Source organism: Lingula anatina, chromosome 1 (assembly GCF_051362555.1).
Source record: "Lingula anatina isolate TDL-2025a chromosome 1, LinAna3.0, whole genome shotgun sequence".
NCBI lineage: Eukaryota > Metazoa > Brachiopoda > Lingulata > Lingulida > Lingulidae > Lingula > Lingula anatina.
In genome coordinates this window covers 61,421,619-61,438,237 of record NC_141767.1, presented here as the reverse complement: position 1 = coordinate 61,438,237, position 16,619 = coordinate 61,421,619, and the positions used below count along the sequence as shown (strand labels likewise).

The following is a 16,619-nucleotide window of genomic DNA, read 5'->3' as shown; positions in this document are numbered from 1 at the left end:
ACACAATTTTACAGAATTCCTCTATCCTTTAAAAGAAAAAATATTCAAATAGACGATAAAAACGTATAATATTAACTAAAGAAGAGCTCCTACCCCCGCCAATAATAATGAACAAATCCTCATTCGTTTGACCTGCACCTAAATAGGTTGAACCTGCGCACTGTCGACTTCCTTCAATAACTTCCTGTTCAATCGTCAAGATGGTAAGTCTCGATACAATTAGAGAAATCCCTTTAAATCATAATATAGCTAATTGCATCGAAAAGCAACCGAAACGCATCATATAAAATACACTTTTATAAGGACAACTGTTACAAAATTTATCTTTTTTATGGCTTAGAATCAGGTAAAAAAAGTAGGTTCCCACAGAGTATAAACCTCGTATACGTATGTGCCACGTATACATAAAGAAGCCGGCAGCTACTTGATCGATAAGTGTTTAACTAAGTTGATGATTTGCAGCATAATTTTTTGTCGCCGCTGCAACTCATATTAGTGCTGTTCTTCATTTTTTCGAATTGTCAAGCTCTTGTTGCGCCTGACAAAGATTGCTCAGAGTCGAGTTTTCAGGTACTAGTGCCACTACATGTATCAAATATAGGCAAAAGGCAATACAACTTCCAGTGTATAGTTTAACTTTACAAGTAAGCAATAATGATTCATATATTTGCAGTCTCAAAATAAATAATTTGCCAGAACTGCCTCATGTATGTATCACTGTATCATTGGAGCATGTATGTATCATTGGTGTTTGGCGGGGGGGGGGGGTGGATTTTGGAAGACTCACTAAATGCATACTAAAATTGAAGCATTTGGTATTTAGCACTTGGACCATCTTAAATGGGCACATTTAGGACCAATAAAATCAAGATACATAGATAATCCATGCACATATTTTTTTGAGTGTATTGTATGTAAAAACACAAAATGTCAAGACTCGCCTTCCTGCTCGACATATTTTTGACAGTAGTTTTCATGTTTTTTTTTTCTGACACAAAATTAATTAGTAATTTTTTTAATTTCAGTTGGACGTTGAACAGATGACCCGCTATGTTTCTCCCATCAATCCTGCCACCTTCCCACACCTTACTGTGGTGCTGCTAGGAATAGGACTTTTCTTCATGGCATGGTTTTTTGTGTATCCTTTTCAGAGACAATACCTATTCTGCAGAGCTGGTGCTTTTCACCAAATTTTATATTGCTCATTTCAGGTATAAGTTTATGATTATAATTATTTTTTATTCGTTTTAGTTTACTAAGTTTCAGATAAATATTGTGCTATAATTAGACATTTGTAACATTAAACATGAAACTGGAAACCCACTGAGTATGTGAACTTTTTTGTATGCTTAAAAACTTTTTGTATAGATTTGCCCTTAACTGTGCCACAGATATGAAGCTACTTCAACAAAATACACCAGAGATTTATATAAGGAAATCCTAGTTTCATTAGTTGCATCCATTTTTATGGGATTTGGTATTTTATTTCTCCTACTGTGGGTTGGGATATATGTATAGCAGGCATCAATTGCAGGTATGTGAAGTTATGTATGTAATGAAAAAAGAGAACTACTTTGTGTGCTGGTACTCAATTTCATATCCATCATTAATCCAATTATTTCTCAATACTAGCAACCTTTAAGCAGTTAATGAGCTTTATTGCAAAGTCAGCAGAGTGTTGTCTTGACCGTGATTAAGTAAGAAGCTCCAGAGAAACTTTTTTACATTAAATATACAACTTAAACCTTACAAGAAGTGCACTTGACATTTATAAGGGTGCAGTTAAGACTCCAGCACATATTTTTCTGTAGTCTTCTATGGAAACAGAAGGCAAGTTTCTGGCACAGTTACCAGTAGCCTTTTAGTTTGGCTGTTCCAGTTCCTTGTTCCTGTCTAAAGATTAATGAGTAGGTGGTGCAAAAATGTAGATATAATGTAGCATAAGTGCTCATACTTATGTTGCTAGTGCTTAGCATTTATATTCACTTAATTTATCTTTCTTTCAGGAAAAAAGCTGCCAACAAAGAGGGAGGCAAGAAACCTACCATTCCAAATAAAGGAGGATCTACCTGAGTAACCAGCTTAGCTGGGGGGGAGAGTGGCAATATGGCCTGTATGGAAATGTATATCATGAACTACTTTAAAAACAAATATTTTAAAGAGACTAAAAGATTGTTGCAAATGTACAAGAAAAATTTGTTTTATATTAAAAAAAGCTTTAAAGTGATTTCTTGAAAATGTATAAAAGAAATCTTATTCTAGTAAGTTCGTGTTGTTATTGATTTGCTGTGGAGATTGGTCTTCCTGGTTACTTTCAAATTATACTTGAAAACTGGAAAAAAAATAGACGATGCATTTTTTCAGAAATCCAAGCACGTGGTTTTGTAAAGTATCAATACCCAGTACAGCATTTCACGGGTTCTAAACAGAATGTAAAAGCCAAAACTTAATTTCTGTGATATAACTGGACAGCACAGTATGCATTGGCATAAAATTCAAGGGATAACAACTCTTCGTATGAGATCTATATTTCACAATAAATACATTGTGAACAACACATAGAAATATAATATATTCTATTTCACCACAAATCCAGCAGGTACAGTAATTAGTCTGAAATCTGTGCATGGCATCCGACCACGTGACAATCATAGATGACTAGACTCTGTAATAATCTCTTAAGAGATTATTTCAAAAAACAAACTTTTTAGTAAAAAACGGGGACTAACTTTGAATGTAGAAATGGATTCATTATCCATTGGTAAGTATGGGAAAATTGCTTTGTACCCCAGGAAATTCTTTTTTTTTTTTTTTTTTTTTTTTTTTAATGCCAAAATGAACAGTTGTTATCCCATTAAATATGAGTTTTTTGGAAACGGGCTTCCTTCAGTTGAATCTTGGATTAGGTATACAATGCTGAAGCTCGAACGGTGTGACCGTTCAGATAAATGTGTTAGGTGTGGCGGCACTCTCGAGATCAAACGGCTATTATGACACGTGCTTCAAGTGTTTATTGCAAGTAAACATAATGCATAGGTAGCAGTATATGTTATCAGGACAATATGTTATACACATAAGGTCACAATAAGTTTCAAATTGAAGAAAATCCAATAATCCTAATATCAAGTCCACACAGTGCAATAATCTACAAGTGCTCTACAAGGAAAGGTGAGCCATTAATGTTACTCCCCGCTTACTTAAAAAAAAACATAATCGTCACTTTAAAATGATAGATGGTATTCAGTCCATTGCTAAATACGAAAGAGTTTATAGTTTCTAACCTTGACATTAATGACGTGGTTTAACCCATCTCTAACAGTCCCTTGTAACCTATTCGATGCCGGACTAAAGATTCGGTAGCTTATGTTCGGCAAATAAAAATGTATACAGAAACAAACGTGAGTTTCGAAGGCAAGCCATAAAACAAAAGCAACTGTTGTAAAATTTGTCTACTGCAAAACGATTTTGGTGTCTTTGTACAATAAATTTGACTATTTTGGCTCGTGAATGAGTAATCTTTTTCTCATATTTTGAGTTCGATTTTTTGTTTCCTCCTTAAAAAAAAGAAAAAAAAAAACGCATTATGGCTCCTGTATAGAGAACTAACATTTTCAGTTTTGTTTGGACAAGGGAAGCTCAATACCGTCCGACGACAATTCAGTTAAGTAAACACCAGTGTGCTTTACTTCTAATGATAATTGTGTTTTGGCAAATCGTTTTGCAGTGGTCCTTGATTAATAGAGTACCTTTGATAAAATACGTGTAATTCTCTCTCTTCTGCAACAATACAAAGTTCTACCTCAAAATCGAATGCGCCACCTCTATGAATGTAAAAAATAATTCAATAAAATAGCCAACAGTTCTTCAAATAGTAACGTACAGACCAACTCACTGGTTATTTTGTGAGCACAAACTATGATGTAAGTTTTCGAACAGCCTCAACTAGTTTATAACTTCTACCAGGACCGCAGATCTTATTATGTGAACTTTTCTCTGACGCGACCCTGTAACTTTTGGCCATATGAAAGCATTTAAACTTGCAGGGGTGCGGATGACATTGTATCCGCTCTGTAGGAGCTGGGCTTCGCGCCGATGTGATAAACTCTCGTTACGTAACCCGCCTTAGCTTAGCTGTCTACTGAAACGAGTTACGTGATTTAAAAGAACACTCTGAAGTAACAAGCTATTCATAAGGGGCTCTTTTTATTTGTCACAGACGAGCAAGAGGTTCAGGTCAGAGCAATAAACTCTCTTGGTTGCTGTCAGGGGGACTTGGCAGGAACTTGTGGCAGTGCCTGAGCAGTTATGCAAGCAATTACGGGCCATATACTCATCCTAGATATTTATCACAGCGTTACAGTGTAGAAAAGTCCATCATTTAAGTAGAGACATATCTGTGAATATCTAGTGAAAAATCCATCTTTGGCCCTGGCATCCATTCTTTATAAACACAACACTCACAAAGAACAATCCTTCTCTGACTAAGAATCACCCTTGTTTACGCCATAAAAACTAATTAAGTATATTAGGTGTTTACCAAAGAGAAGCTAAACATAACAAACAATTCACATATTTTAAGTTTGATTTTTTTTTTTTTCAGTTTTTAACTGAACTCCTTAAGTCCTTCACCATGCACAAAACCGTTGGTCTACTGGGTTTTAAATGAACTTAATACGTGCACGTAGACGTCAGTTAAGTTTCACTTGATTTACTCTCGAATTTTAAACATTGGTTGATTGCTTCTTAGATTCTTCACATTTGTTTCAGAATTGGACAAAAATGTGACTGCTAACTGAGAGCGTCAATCAGTGTCTAGTTTTCATACGGTTAATGCGTTAATAATTATATGCGTTACCTCGACGTCAGTTCATTACCCTTTTCTAATCATAAACATGTATTTCACGACTTACCAGAAAAAATTGATTGCGAGTAAACGGTTTCCCTCATAACATATTCTTAAAACAAACCAATAAAAATATTCCACATAAAATTAGAGCAATAGATCTTTCGCTTGAGAACTGCCACTGTCTTCAGTACCGAAAACCCTTTTACCTGTGAAGGGATAGCTTTCCGCCAAATATTTCACAAATGTAAAACGCGGGCACGTCTCATCTAACAATACCAATTGCAAATCTTAAATGTAGTCCACGGGAAGATGTCAGAAACTTTCTCCCTGCATTCTAAAAACATCTTGCTAAGCTTCACTTCCCCAGCCAGCACATTCACAAATATGCCACATGCCGGTATGCAGCCCTTAGTAACTAAGGATTAGATGGAAGTGAAAGCTTCCATGACAAAAGGAAGATGCACATGAAATCATAATTTCAATTGGTCATCTTGGTGGTTCACCATTTCCTTTGGGGGTTGTTGGAACGTTGTCGTATACACTCACGTTGGAACCGGTGACATCTTCGTAAGATGGCGGGGTCAACAAGTCATCCGGACTCGGTGTTAAAGGCAAGTTGGCATAATCACCGCCGGATCTCCTACGCTCATTATCACGGCGTTGCGGCGTTGGGGTTTTGACCGACTGTGTGCGCGTCGGATAAGCCTCCCCATTCCCATAAATAGTACCCTTCAGTCGCGTCTTAAATGGAGGTTTTGAAGTGATTCGTTCTGCATCGTTTTGGCTCGGCTGAGTCACGTAAATCGACATAGGTTCGGCGTATATTGCCTCGCCATTATCAGAGTCATGCTGAATACTTTGTGGGTTGGTAGGGTTGTTGAATATGGCTGGATTGCCACGTTTCGGTTGGTTACTATTCTGACGATCGTAAGGCCTAGGACTACCTGATTTTGGCTCTACGTAGCTTGGATTATTATATCCCGGTTGACTCTCCTGACGATTATAACCTGTCAATTTACCCAGGTTGTGGCCATTACCCCCACCGACAATTTTCGAATTGGTGTTGTTTTTCTTAAGAATGGAATTCCCCGGCATCCCTGCGATGGACTTTTCTTGTTCTGGAACGATGCGTGGGTGATTAGCAATCTTAACCGTGTTAACTTTGTTGGGGTTCTTCTTATCCTGCTCGGCAACCACCATAGTTTTGACTTCATATTTCATTAGACATTCTTTGCTGCAGGCGTCGGCGTACCCCATATCGTAACCTTCGTTGGTGCCGTAATGGTGAGATATGTTCTAGGGACAAATAATAAAACACTATGTCATATGTGTGTTGATACAAAATACAGAAAATATCAAACACATATTATATGGTCACCAATAGAACTTGAGCTTTACCCTTTCAGGACACGGATTGCCTCTTAATTATCACTATTATTAGTGTATGAATTTGTTTTTAGTTTTTGAATATATCATCCAGCCTCTTAATTTAAAAAGGGTAAAAAAAAACTCTTCAATTCAGCTCAAAGAACAATCACTTGGCAAGAAGTAGGGGATTTGTGTGTGTGTGTGTGTGTGTGTGTGTGTGTGTGTGTGTGAAACACAAATCAATATATGTTTGTAAAGGTTGAACTACAGATTTATTTAATTCTTCACACGCACAAATGCGCGTGTCATACCTTCACCGTAGGCCTGTTCTTTCTCATGATGCACAGGGCGTGAACACATAGCACAGCACAGACGGCTAAAAGCAGAAAACCAACACCCATTATAACGCCTCCCCAGCCTACGTACATCCTAGAAGGAAAAAAAGCAATGCGTATAAAATTATCTATCAGAGAAATGATGATGAACTGTGGAATACTTCACTGTCTGTTATTGTTGGCCTCACTCAATCTCTCTCTCTCTCTCTCTCTCTCTCTCTCATTTGATCCTTCGCCAATATGTTACAAGAATGTGCAGGATGAACAAATAATCTGATTAGCGGCAGCACCCATTTGGTTAAGATCTACTTAAAACACAAAGATGAAAACGGGTTTTGTTGGAGGGTCGTTAAAATATATTCCCTCACGTGGACACAGTGAGAACTACCAGACTGAAACCTTATGCCAAGATACCTCACCTTAAGGAAACCCAATTAGTGTCTAACGATAAAGTGGGATGGCTTTCAACCAATATATCGTGCAAAAATTATATGCGGCAGCTATAATAATTAAACGTTATTTCTCGGGTAGATTCGACATATGTTGAAGGGTAGGCTTTTACCGAACAACCAGCTTTTTCATTCATTTTTTTTCTTGCCTGTCGGCTACAGAAAAAAAAGCAATTTCGGCTCCTTTGAAGTATCTTGTCTTCTGGTACGTAGATAAATTTGGCTTGAGAATGATACCGACTCAAAATATTGTGGAAATAACAGGTGTTTTATTGATACATAATATCAAGGCGTAACACGTTTCTGGTTAATTAAAAAACACTGTGTAGCTGATAAGGTGATACTGAACAAAAAGTAAGCAGAAATCAGCAACTATTTACTATTTCATTGTTTTTCAAAACAAGACTGGAATTCCGACTCATGAGTCAGCGTGTTTACTCCTCTGTGAATGAATAGTGGCTAGCTCATAATACATTATCCCATACTTGATTATTTGCTTACTGGTGAATTTTCATAACAACATGCATTTATCATTTGAAGGAATGGTCATTAGCACTTAAGTATTTCCTGCCCAGAACATGCCTTGCGTTTCTTACAGTTCACCTCAGGTAGCGATTCAGTTTCCAATTCCATTGAAATGCCAACCTACGAAAGACGGGTATGGTCTATACTAGCCATTACGTGTAAATTCACCCCAAATCTTATAACTTCAATGAGAAAATAATATTACTTTGGCATAAGTAGCCTATTCCAAAGCGTAATACGGTTTTATGATAATAATATTTTTTATATTACCGACTGACTTATTAGAACATATTTCATCATTTAACCGTGGGTCGTTCCGTTCTGATGCACAAGGTCTCTTTGTTCAAAACAGCCTGGTTATCTGTTTTCTCTTAGTCTACAGACGGTTTTTTGTTCCGTGTTTCAGTCAGACACAAAGCTTGTTAAGATTGGCCTAGTGGATAAATACAATAACAGGGGTGCATCATTTACCCATAACATATTGTTTTGAGTATGTAAGCGAATTGGCAATTTTCGGACAAGTTATTAAACGATGAGCAAAATAGTCAAAAAGTTCTTGTCCATATAATGTTTTTGGCATATTTCAAAACAATGAACCTAAAGATAGGGTTTTGTTGTGGAAGTTACCTGAAATACCAGAGATAAACGAAATAATCATGTGGCATCTGTTTCATGAAAGTGCCACAGCTAGTACAGCAGACCTTGGGTCAGAAGAAGTGAAAAAAAAGGAAGGAAGTCGTAATTACACCTTGGGCGTTATACATGCGTTTCCTATCCGGTGGCATTGTAAGACAAGAACGTACCAACGGCGTAGAACCCAGGCGTTCACCTGGTCGATACTTATCATTCCCCACTGCATAATCAGTCATAATTGACAGGTCTTCTCTGTTACCTTAAGTAAGGCTATCATGTAGACCGACTTGGTGCACATGACACTTAGATCTAATGGGGAGAAAAGATAAATGAGACTGCATTAGACACGCGCGTGTTGTATGGTTATTTATGTTCACAACTTTTTACGTTTGTGCCTAGTTTTCTTTTGTTTTCCCTTTAAAAGGACACAAGTAGTCTTTTTCTAAGACAATTAGCAGAGGTTTGAAAACACAATTGCGTTCTTTGGAAAACATCTTTAAAAAAACGGTATCAAGATTCATGTACAATCGTGAAAAAAAAAACCTCGAAACATTGGCCTACTTAGTTTTTGATCTTTGAAACATCTTTCGTCTTTTAAAACTCCTGACTTATCGTTCACCCTGGACCCAGTAAGGTCTTAACCTTCATGTTGTTTACGTTTTATGGAGCAAGTTATGAAATACCTAACACCGGGTTTTATTTACCATCGACACCATGAGCCCGCCGTGGGGTTTTGAAACTTAAAGATTTAATTTTAGTCCATTTTGCGGCATTAACAGTAACAAAAAAGAGAACCACCGACAAATGCTCTCTTACTGAACAGAACAATACCGATACTGTGATTGGAATTTGATCAATTCCGGTCCGTTACAGCTTTTCCTTTGAGAAACACATTGCTGCACAGAATTTGACTACTACTGTCACTGTCGATGACAGAGACATACCAGCAAATAAACAAATGGTGTTTCATGCTGCTCAGATGTGATTCACAGGGTGAATATGTTACACTTCTGTGATTTGAAAATTGTTTTTAAACAATTCATTAAAAAACCCATTGCTAAAGCCAGTATATCATTGAAGGAAAATTAATATATTTTCATTTCCATTTACACATGTTCTGTTTAATTTATTAATACATATAATTACATTAATTCATTTTTTATTTCTTGCAAAAGTGTAGTGCTGACGTGAATGTTACAAGGACAAAGAAAGTGTTTTTCAATAGCTTTCTACTGTTAGCTATTATTACGACTGCCGTTGTCAGGACAGAAGCGAAATACTCACTTTTAAATAAGTAAGAGCGAATTATTTCGACAACAGAACAAAATGTCAAAAGAATTTAAAATTTTCGCTAACAGACAGATATTTAAATGATATTTGACTTTCATTTACATTGCTCTCATACTTTGCTTACTCGTAACTGTTCTAATAGATAGCTAATATATTGTTGTCAGAGCAGATTTTAAACCATGACCATTAGTAAGAGAAGGATACAGATTGTGAAAAAATGCATTACTAGTGCAGCCACAGATATATTTAGAAAGGTAGAATTATATATGGCAATGAAACACATTTAGGTGGTAGCGTAATAAAGTATAGTCCGACTTTTTGTTGGTTATCAAAGCGTGCGTGTGTTATCTGTTTGATTGATATTCTTAGAAATGCAACAGGAATTACAAAACGAATGCATTTGCACCGTTCATTGGATTGGTGTATTACATTACTTGGGTCAATTTACCGCAGACATGATAGCTTTCGTGTTATTTTTAGTCGTTGTCCATTTGTCCCTCTATTAATTATCAGATCTTGATAATATTCTGTGATGAAGCACTTATATATATATTTTAGTAAGAAGTCACAGAATAGCTCACATTGCTATAGTAGTGAGCAAAGGCAGACTTACTAAGTTTGATCTCTATTTTGCGCATTTGTTTTCCATATTTTAGCAACCGTAAATGCCTTTGCTTACGTAATGTATCTATTTGCTTTTCTGTGGGATTTTTACTGCGCATATTCTCTGCCAAACAACAAATCTACACATTAGCTTTTGTACTGTTTTTACTGATAGTCTCTACGTTTCTACGTCTAAGCATTCACCTTTTACCCGTTACATCGCAAAAAGAATTATCAATAAGATGATAGTAACTTTTCGTCCTATTTCTGTAGCTTTCGCCAATTCACGTGCATATCAAACACGAAAAACAGGAAAGAAAAATAAGGAATATACGTTGTATTGTGTCTCAAACTTGTTCACTGGGCGCATTGCTATTGCTGCCCTCGGATTGTGTGCTGGACCGAAAAGAATTTTAGCTCAGAAACCAAACTGATGATCATATTACGTAACCTTCAATGAAGGGAAATTTACTTTTTACGTCAGAGTGTCGAGTTGTACATTCATGGGGTTATTAAAGGTTGACCGAGTATGCTCATAGGATCTTAGAACTGCGGAAGTGATAAACCTGAATGAAGAGAACTGCTTGCCGATTACTCTCAAAACTGATCTGTTTGCTCAATAGTGTACATCAATTGACTGAAAATACTAAACACTGGAAATGGTGGATGGAAAATTGTGAACACCTATGCGCTTAAAATTTTTGCAGGGTCTATAGCCTGCCCTAAAAACAGTCACATTGCATTTTTAAATACTATCTATATGTATTAACTTGGCACATATTTGATACCTCGATCTGAACTGTAAGCAATGTAAGCACGATGGTATAATAAGTCTTGATAGATCTGTCCTAAAGAATTATTTACCAATTTAATCAAATATTATTTCATTGGATAATTTGTAACATGAAAGTTTGACTTCCTTTTCATAGATATATGGCATTTATTGTGCTTTTCAAACAAGGACAAATTTAATTGATCTAAATTTCATTAAATGCATGATCAAAATTTAAAAGTTCAGTGCTGCTATAGAGAATTTTATCAAAGTGTAGGCAGGTATTATTCAGTCAAACCTACGTTGAATGCTCTTTAGTCAAAAGACCAATGTCAACGCCGAACAGCAACGATTTACATGTCACACCTGTTATTTTAAAATTACCACATCCTGTATTAGGAAACACTCGCACGGAATATTATTTTTCAATGTTTATATATAAATAAGTAATCCAGTTTTAATGTTTCAAACTTTGCATATCTTAGCCATATGACTGTAATTAAAACAAGTTTTGCCATGTTTTGACACAAGATTTGCCGTCAGCTGTACTATCACTACTGACGTAGAGGCGCAATTAAGCACCAGGCGTACCTTTCAGAGAAGATTTGGCAATATCACGAGCATTTCCTGTTTATCTTTTTTCTCTCTCACCTGGCTTGTGTGTCAAGGTTAGTTAGTGTACGTAACAGTCTCAGTTACACGTTTATACAGACATAAAGAGTTTATATTTCTTAAATTCATTTATTTGATCTGATAGAGCTTACGATTGTTATATATTCGACATTTGTCTGTTGCATATATATGATTTTATCTTTTATCAACGCGGATAACATAATGCACCATATTCCATATATCTTTCGATATACTTCCTTAGGTTGGAATACACTGATTAGTAAAAGCGGTCACTATGATTTTATATATCACATCCAGTTTTGGTATTAAATCAAGTGAACAGCTTTGGTGGTAGGTATAACTCACTTTCCTTTAAAAAAATACTAACATAAGAAACATACCCCAACACAGTAATCAAAGCCGAAGAACTTGCTTTCGCTTTTTTTGCAATACGCAGGCATCTGCTCGATTTCATCGCATGTTCTAGGATCTTGGGCAAAAAATTAATTACACAACATTCTTGATCTGCCCATGAATGAATCAGAAAGTACTCCGTTTTCTAAAATGCAAACGCCTTAATCCCCAATCTTTACAACTGTGACGAGAGCCAGTTTGGCCGGTTTGTTACAACAACGCGAATAATTGAAATGCATGCTGTTGAATGATGTTGCATAAGGCAATAAAAGGACTAAAAATGGACAAGCCTTAGTGCAAATTGTCTAGGATAAATTTGGTTTTAATACATGAGTTTTCAAATCGTGCTCTTATAACAGCTTCTTCCTCTTTCAGGTTCGTTTTGCCTCACTGTTTACAGTGCAGTCAAGCTATTCTGGACTACTTTGAATGCGTCATTGGAATATAAATGCGCGTTTATTTTTGTATCGTTTCATGGCAAAATATCTTTGTTGATTGCTTGAAGTGCAAGAGCACCGTCGATCAGCCTACGTACTAGTAACTCTTGCAATCTCCAACTTCCGTTGGACAAACGATTCCAAACGGTGCGGTAATATGGGCCAATTAGCTAGTTAATCGACCGGACAGCACGCACGTTGTTTGATTAACTAATTAGGCCTAACGCTGAGTAGTCTACCTGGTGTGTTTGTTTAGGTTCCAATCCACAACCCAACTTGAGTTACATGAAGACGGGCACTATTCAACACATTGGTCGGATTGGTATCCCAATAGTATGTATTTCCCAACCCCTTAGTGAGATACACTCCTTAATTCCTCCACAGTGTGAAATATGCATCTACAAATATGCAAGATTATTCTATGTTCTAGAGAAGAAGTTACCGGATTGGCCTCTTTGCACCGACCAACGGATATGAGATACATAACTCATATAGGCCCAGGGTTTGGTTGATTAATTTAGGGGCGGTCTACTCAACCAGGTCGTGTGTGTCCATAATAACGACCTTTTAAACTAGGACCAGTGAAGAATCTGTTGGTTTTTTACCAGATGTGCCTGTGCTAGCCGTTGAATAATTGGAATCAGTGCCAGTTTTGTCAGCTCTTCAAATAAGTGCTTTCATTTTACTATAGTTTATGCATTGTTAAATAGAGTTAACGCTTTTGATATGTTTCAAGCCCAGTGATAACTAGTAAAACATCACGTTCATGGCTTACTTCAAGGTTAATCTAGGACATTTCAAGTCAACGTACTTTAGTCGACAAAAACAGACATATACTCTTGTCATTTTATTGATAAACATCACTTTCATCAATTTTATTTGAACGTTTTTAGCTTCCAGCTTCTGTATTTCGAATAAAGTAAAACATAACTGAATCAACAGATCTACGCCTGTCTGTTTTAATGCATCAATAATTCCGTATTTCACAACAATGCCTGCAATAGCACCATGTTCATACCTACCGAAAACACAATCATAATTATTTTTCCATATGTTATGTATCAAAAGTAATGTTTTCCGAAAAAATGGAGGAAAAAGCTGAACCTAAAAATATATTGAGAATAGCATGAAAGATAAGAATCATGCAGACTTACTCTGGCTGTATCTCGTTGTGTTGCCCTGCTACGACCATGATCATACCGATGAATATTAAAATAAACCCCGACCATATTCCCGTGCACATAAGACTGCGGGGAATAGCCCAAGCCTGCTTGTCGAGAGGCATGATGTTGAAATATTTCATCTAACAGTCACCTTCAAAATCGTCTAGATCTGTAAAAAATAATAAGGTTATAGAGTTGAACTAAATGTTGTAATCTAGAAGACTGAAAGAATGTGTATCTTACACTGTTAATGTAAAAAAGTCGGAGCGTTCTGAAAAGAGTACTTGTTAGATGAGCTAACAAACAATAAATTACTGTCAGTGGATCTTCTAAACCCGATCACTTGAAAGAAATTAAAAGCGAATGGCGCTCTGATGATGCAACAAGATCGATAAGGGTATTTTGTTAGATTGACATTTTGACAACTAGTATTCGAAGATAATATTAGCACTAAATGCCAATCGGTTCTTGCAGACTGCTTGGCGCTGAGTGTTATCCAACTGTTCCTGTCAATCCTCATATTTTTTCACTTTTCACCATGTTGTCTTATTTCTATGTCTAAGAGCAATATGCCAGAAATTAGGCGATCCCTACTTATATTGAGTGCTCGGTCTTCATCTGAAGTTAAAAGTCTTTTTAACGTCTTCGCTTTCTGTTTCAAAATAGATAACGACAAGCCTACTTAAGTCAATATTTATACCTGTCAACACTTGGCTCCTGTGACTCATTTCAAACGCGTTTAAGAAAATGCGTTGAAGGTGCGTTTTCTGAAATGGTCTGTAATGAACAACGATGTTGTGATATTTCGGTAAATTCAGAGCTATATGATATATAATAGCCTCAGCACTATGATTAACTGCAACTTCTGAACAGGACAACAAATATAGAGAGATTCCATGTTTAATTAATATTTCACGCTTATTACGTCATCAAGCCTAGTATGAAAACATTGAGCAGTGTTACCCATGAAGTCACTTTGCCTCTTAGTTAAGGATCGGATGATGTCAATATTAATAGCAAAAATTGATGGAATGTGTCAGTCACCATTTATATTAACTGCGGGGATGAGCCTGAATAAAACCCAAAGACATATGAGTCAAGTGCTTAGATCAGCGTTATACTTGAAAAGAGCAGGCAGCAAAGTTTCTGTTACAGTTTTCAATGAATTTAGTAAAGTGCCACAGTGCCACTGCTTGACTCTTGAACTGCAACCAAACGGATATCCAGTGGTTGCAGAACAGCCAAAACAGAGTCCAACAGACGGGTGTTGCCAAAACACTCGGCGTCTAATATCATAGATGAGATTGGCGTTGAGCATGAACAAGAGGACAAAAAATGATACCGGAAATGTTTATTGACTATATGAAATAACGTTATACCCAGTATGTTGTTGTGAAAGTATGTGCAATGTAACACTATAAGACTATAGTCCAAGGAAGATAGTCAAGATTAAGATATTAAGATGATGTATAAATTTTAACACAATGAATACGTAGACCTTGTTTATTTTTAACAAGATAGTTCAGCAAAAAGTTCGTTTTCGGGGCAATCCCCATCGAATTTATTGTGACTGATTAAAAAATACATGTATGTTGATTTTTGAAAATGATGCCAAGTATATCAGGTATATCCCATACCAATGAACTGGTCTTTTTCTTGTATTTGCGATAGATACTTGCAATTGTATACATACACATGAAATAGTTACCGGGTACATATACGTTGGGTTTACAAGACGGTTATGAATCTTAATATTAGCGATTTTGAAGAGGTAGATATGGAAAATTTATAATATACGTGTATTTTAACCGTTTACACGTTTAGATTTCTTCAAGTCTGCTGCCTACAAATTAGGAGGCTGTGCATCTTGACTTTGCAGGCCATCGTGACGATTTATGCTTGCCGAAATCTGTTGAATGGAGTGATGTATCTCTTGCAATAAGTATAACCATCAGTTTGCATGCAGTTTTTCAGAGAGCATGTTTGTATATGTATATAATTGCCACGATCATTGGTGAGGTACATCGGCAATATTTATTTTGGAGAATATGTGTTGACGTACATCTAAATAAACCTCGCATGGGGAAGACCTGCTACATTTTCACCTTATTGCTAGACAGCAGCAAATGACCTTAGACACCTGTAAAACCGCTACACCGTATAAAGAGGTTATATTATGGTAACATTCATATGGAAGTGTACATGGAAACATTTTGGAGTTCATATTAAAGCATGCTCATTTCTCATTGTCATTTTTCTTACCTTTATTTATCCCACGAAAGAAACTTCTGCGCACGAATACGTTAGCTCATGTTGTTAATGTCTAAGAAACACAACCTGGTACGTTGTTTTTTCGATCGCGTTCTTATTTTCTGTATGTTCCCAAAATTATGTTATCGCTTTTCACGCGTTTCACCTGCTAGAAAGGTAAACTTGGAGCGTTTATTCAACTTTCTCTCTTGTTCATTGGTTGATAATCGCTATTCGCTGCACGGAATTTCCTTTCGACGAGACCGCTGACTGTGTCTTAAGCACTCTTATATCCCTTCAGCTACTGATCCCGCATTGCTGTACAAAACTGTGCACTTCTAACATGTGGTTGCCTGAGCAACTGTTTCGCTCTTACCGCTCCGAAGATATGGTAAAGTAATCCTGGGTATCGTATACACTGTCTTATACTTTACAACAAACACTTCAGGCAGAAGCTTCGGAAAAATAAATAAGTCCAATTAACTAGGCAAATACGGGAATGATTTTACGCCTTGGTAATGGAGGCAAACGGATAGGAAACCGAAGTGATGAGTGCAAGAGAAATCGCCGGAGATATATTTATAGCCCACCAGCCTTCTTGAGGTTGTTGATAGGGGGTCTTGGCCGGGAGATCATCTTGAAAAATGATGTCTGAGTTCGTCTCTTTCTTTTTAATTAATGTTCTTTATAATGTTGTTATTTTGTTGTTTGTAAACTGTACACTTATGTTACTGACAGGTAAAATTTAGGACTCCTGTATATGTGTGAAGTTCTCAGTTCAAAGAAACTAAGACAAAAATGCACCTTTTGACTTTGTTGCCTTATGTTCGGTATGCTATTGACCCATGGTTTCATGCGTGCAGTTTTCACAAAATAATGTTATATGAGATAGATGTATGTACATCATTTAATATAAAATTGA

General features: G+C 36.5%; 2 protein-coding genes and 1 long non-coding RNA gene across 4 annotated transcripts in view; 2 read left to right on the top strand and 1 right to left on the bottom strand.

Moving 5' to 3' along the window:
• The first annotated feature begins 70 nt into the window (after positions 1-70).
• LOC106154304 (dolichyl-diphosphooligosaccharide--protein glycosyltransferase subunit TMEM258) lies at positions 71-2,265 on the top strand. The gene is made up of 4 exons (XM_013528623.2): positions 71-203; positions 1,026-1,138; positions 1,392-1,534; positions 2,007-2,265. Exons 1-3 carry the CDS (start codon positions 201-203, stop codon positions 1,516-1,518), a joined length of 243 nt encoding a protein of 80 aa, XP_013384077.1. The 5' UTR covers positions 71-200; the 3' UTR covers positions 1,519-1,534; positions 2,007-2,265.
• LOC106154158 (uncharacterized) lies at positions 1,392-16,261 on the bottom strand. Of its 2 annotated transcripts, none has more exons than XM_013528426.2 (4): positions 15,710-16,261; positions 13,439-13,616; positions 6,526-6,643; positions 1,392-6,142 (listed from the first exon to the last, which is right to left on the bottom strand). In XM_013528426.2, the coding sequence occupies exons 2-4, from the start codon at positions 13,585-13,587 to the stop codon at positions 5,333-5,335; spliced, it is 1,077 nt and encodes a 358-aa protein (XP_013383880.2). In that variant the 5' UTR covers positions 13,588-13,616; positions 15,710-16,261; the 3' UTR covers positions 1,392-5,332. The 2 variants fall into 2 exon arrangements, with proteins under 2 accessions (XP_013383880.2, XP_086856282.1); XM_087000156.1 differs by lacking the exon at positions 15,710-16,261 and adding an exon at positions 14,148-14,170.
• Positions 12,251-16,619, top strand: part of LOC147764852 (uncharacterized) — a 23,056-nt gene continuing 18,687 nt past the window's right edge. The window contains exon 1 of the long non-coding RNA XR_015331833.1: positions 12,251-12,617. This is a non-coding gene — a long non-coding RNA (uncharacterized LOC147764852). The remainder of the gene's footprint in view (positions 12,618-16,619) is intronic.

Excerpts from the sequence above, each read along its gene's own strand:
- LOC106154304 (XM_013528623.2), top strand. Across the intron at positions 1,139-1,391 it reads TTCATGGCATGGTTTTTTGT|ATATGAAGCTACTTCAACAA; the intron begins GTATCCTTTTCA and ends ACTGTGCCACAG.
- LOC106154158 (XM_013528426.2), bottom strand. The coding sequence starts at position 13,587 with ATGAAATATTTCAACATCATGCCTCTCGACAAGCAGGCTTGGGCTATT. Across the intron at positions 6,644-13,438 it reads CACAACGAGATACAGCCAGA|GATGTACGTAGGCTGGGGAG; the intron begins GTAAGTCTGCAT and ends TTTTCCTTCTAG. Across the intron at positions 6,143-6,525 it reads AGAACAGGCCTACGGTGAAG|AACATATCTCACCATTACGG; the intron begins GTATGACACGCG and ends ATTTGTCCCTAG.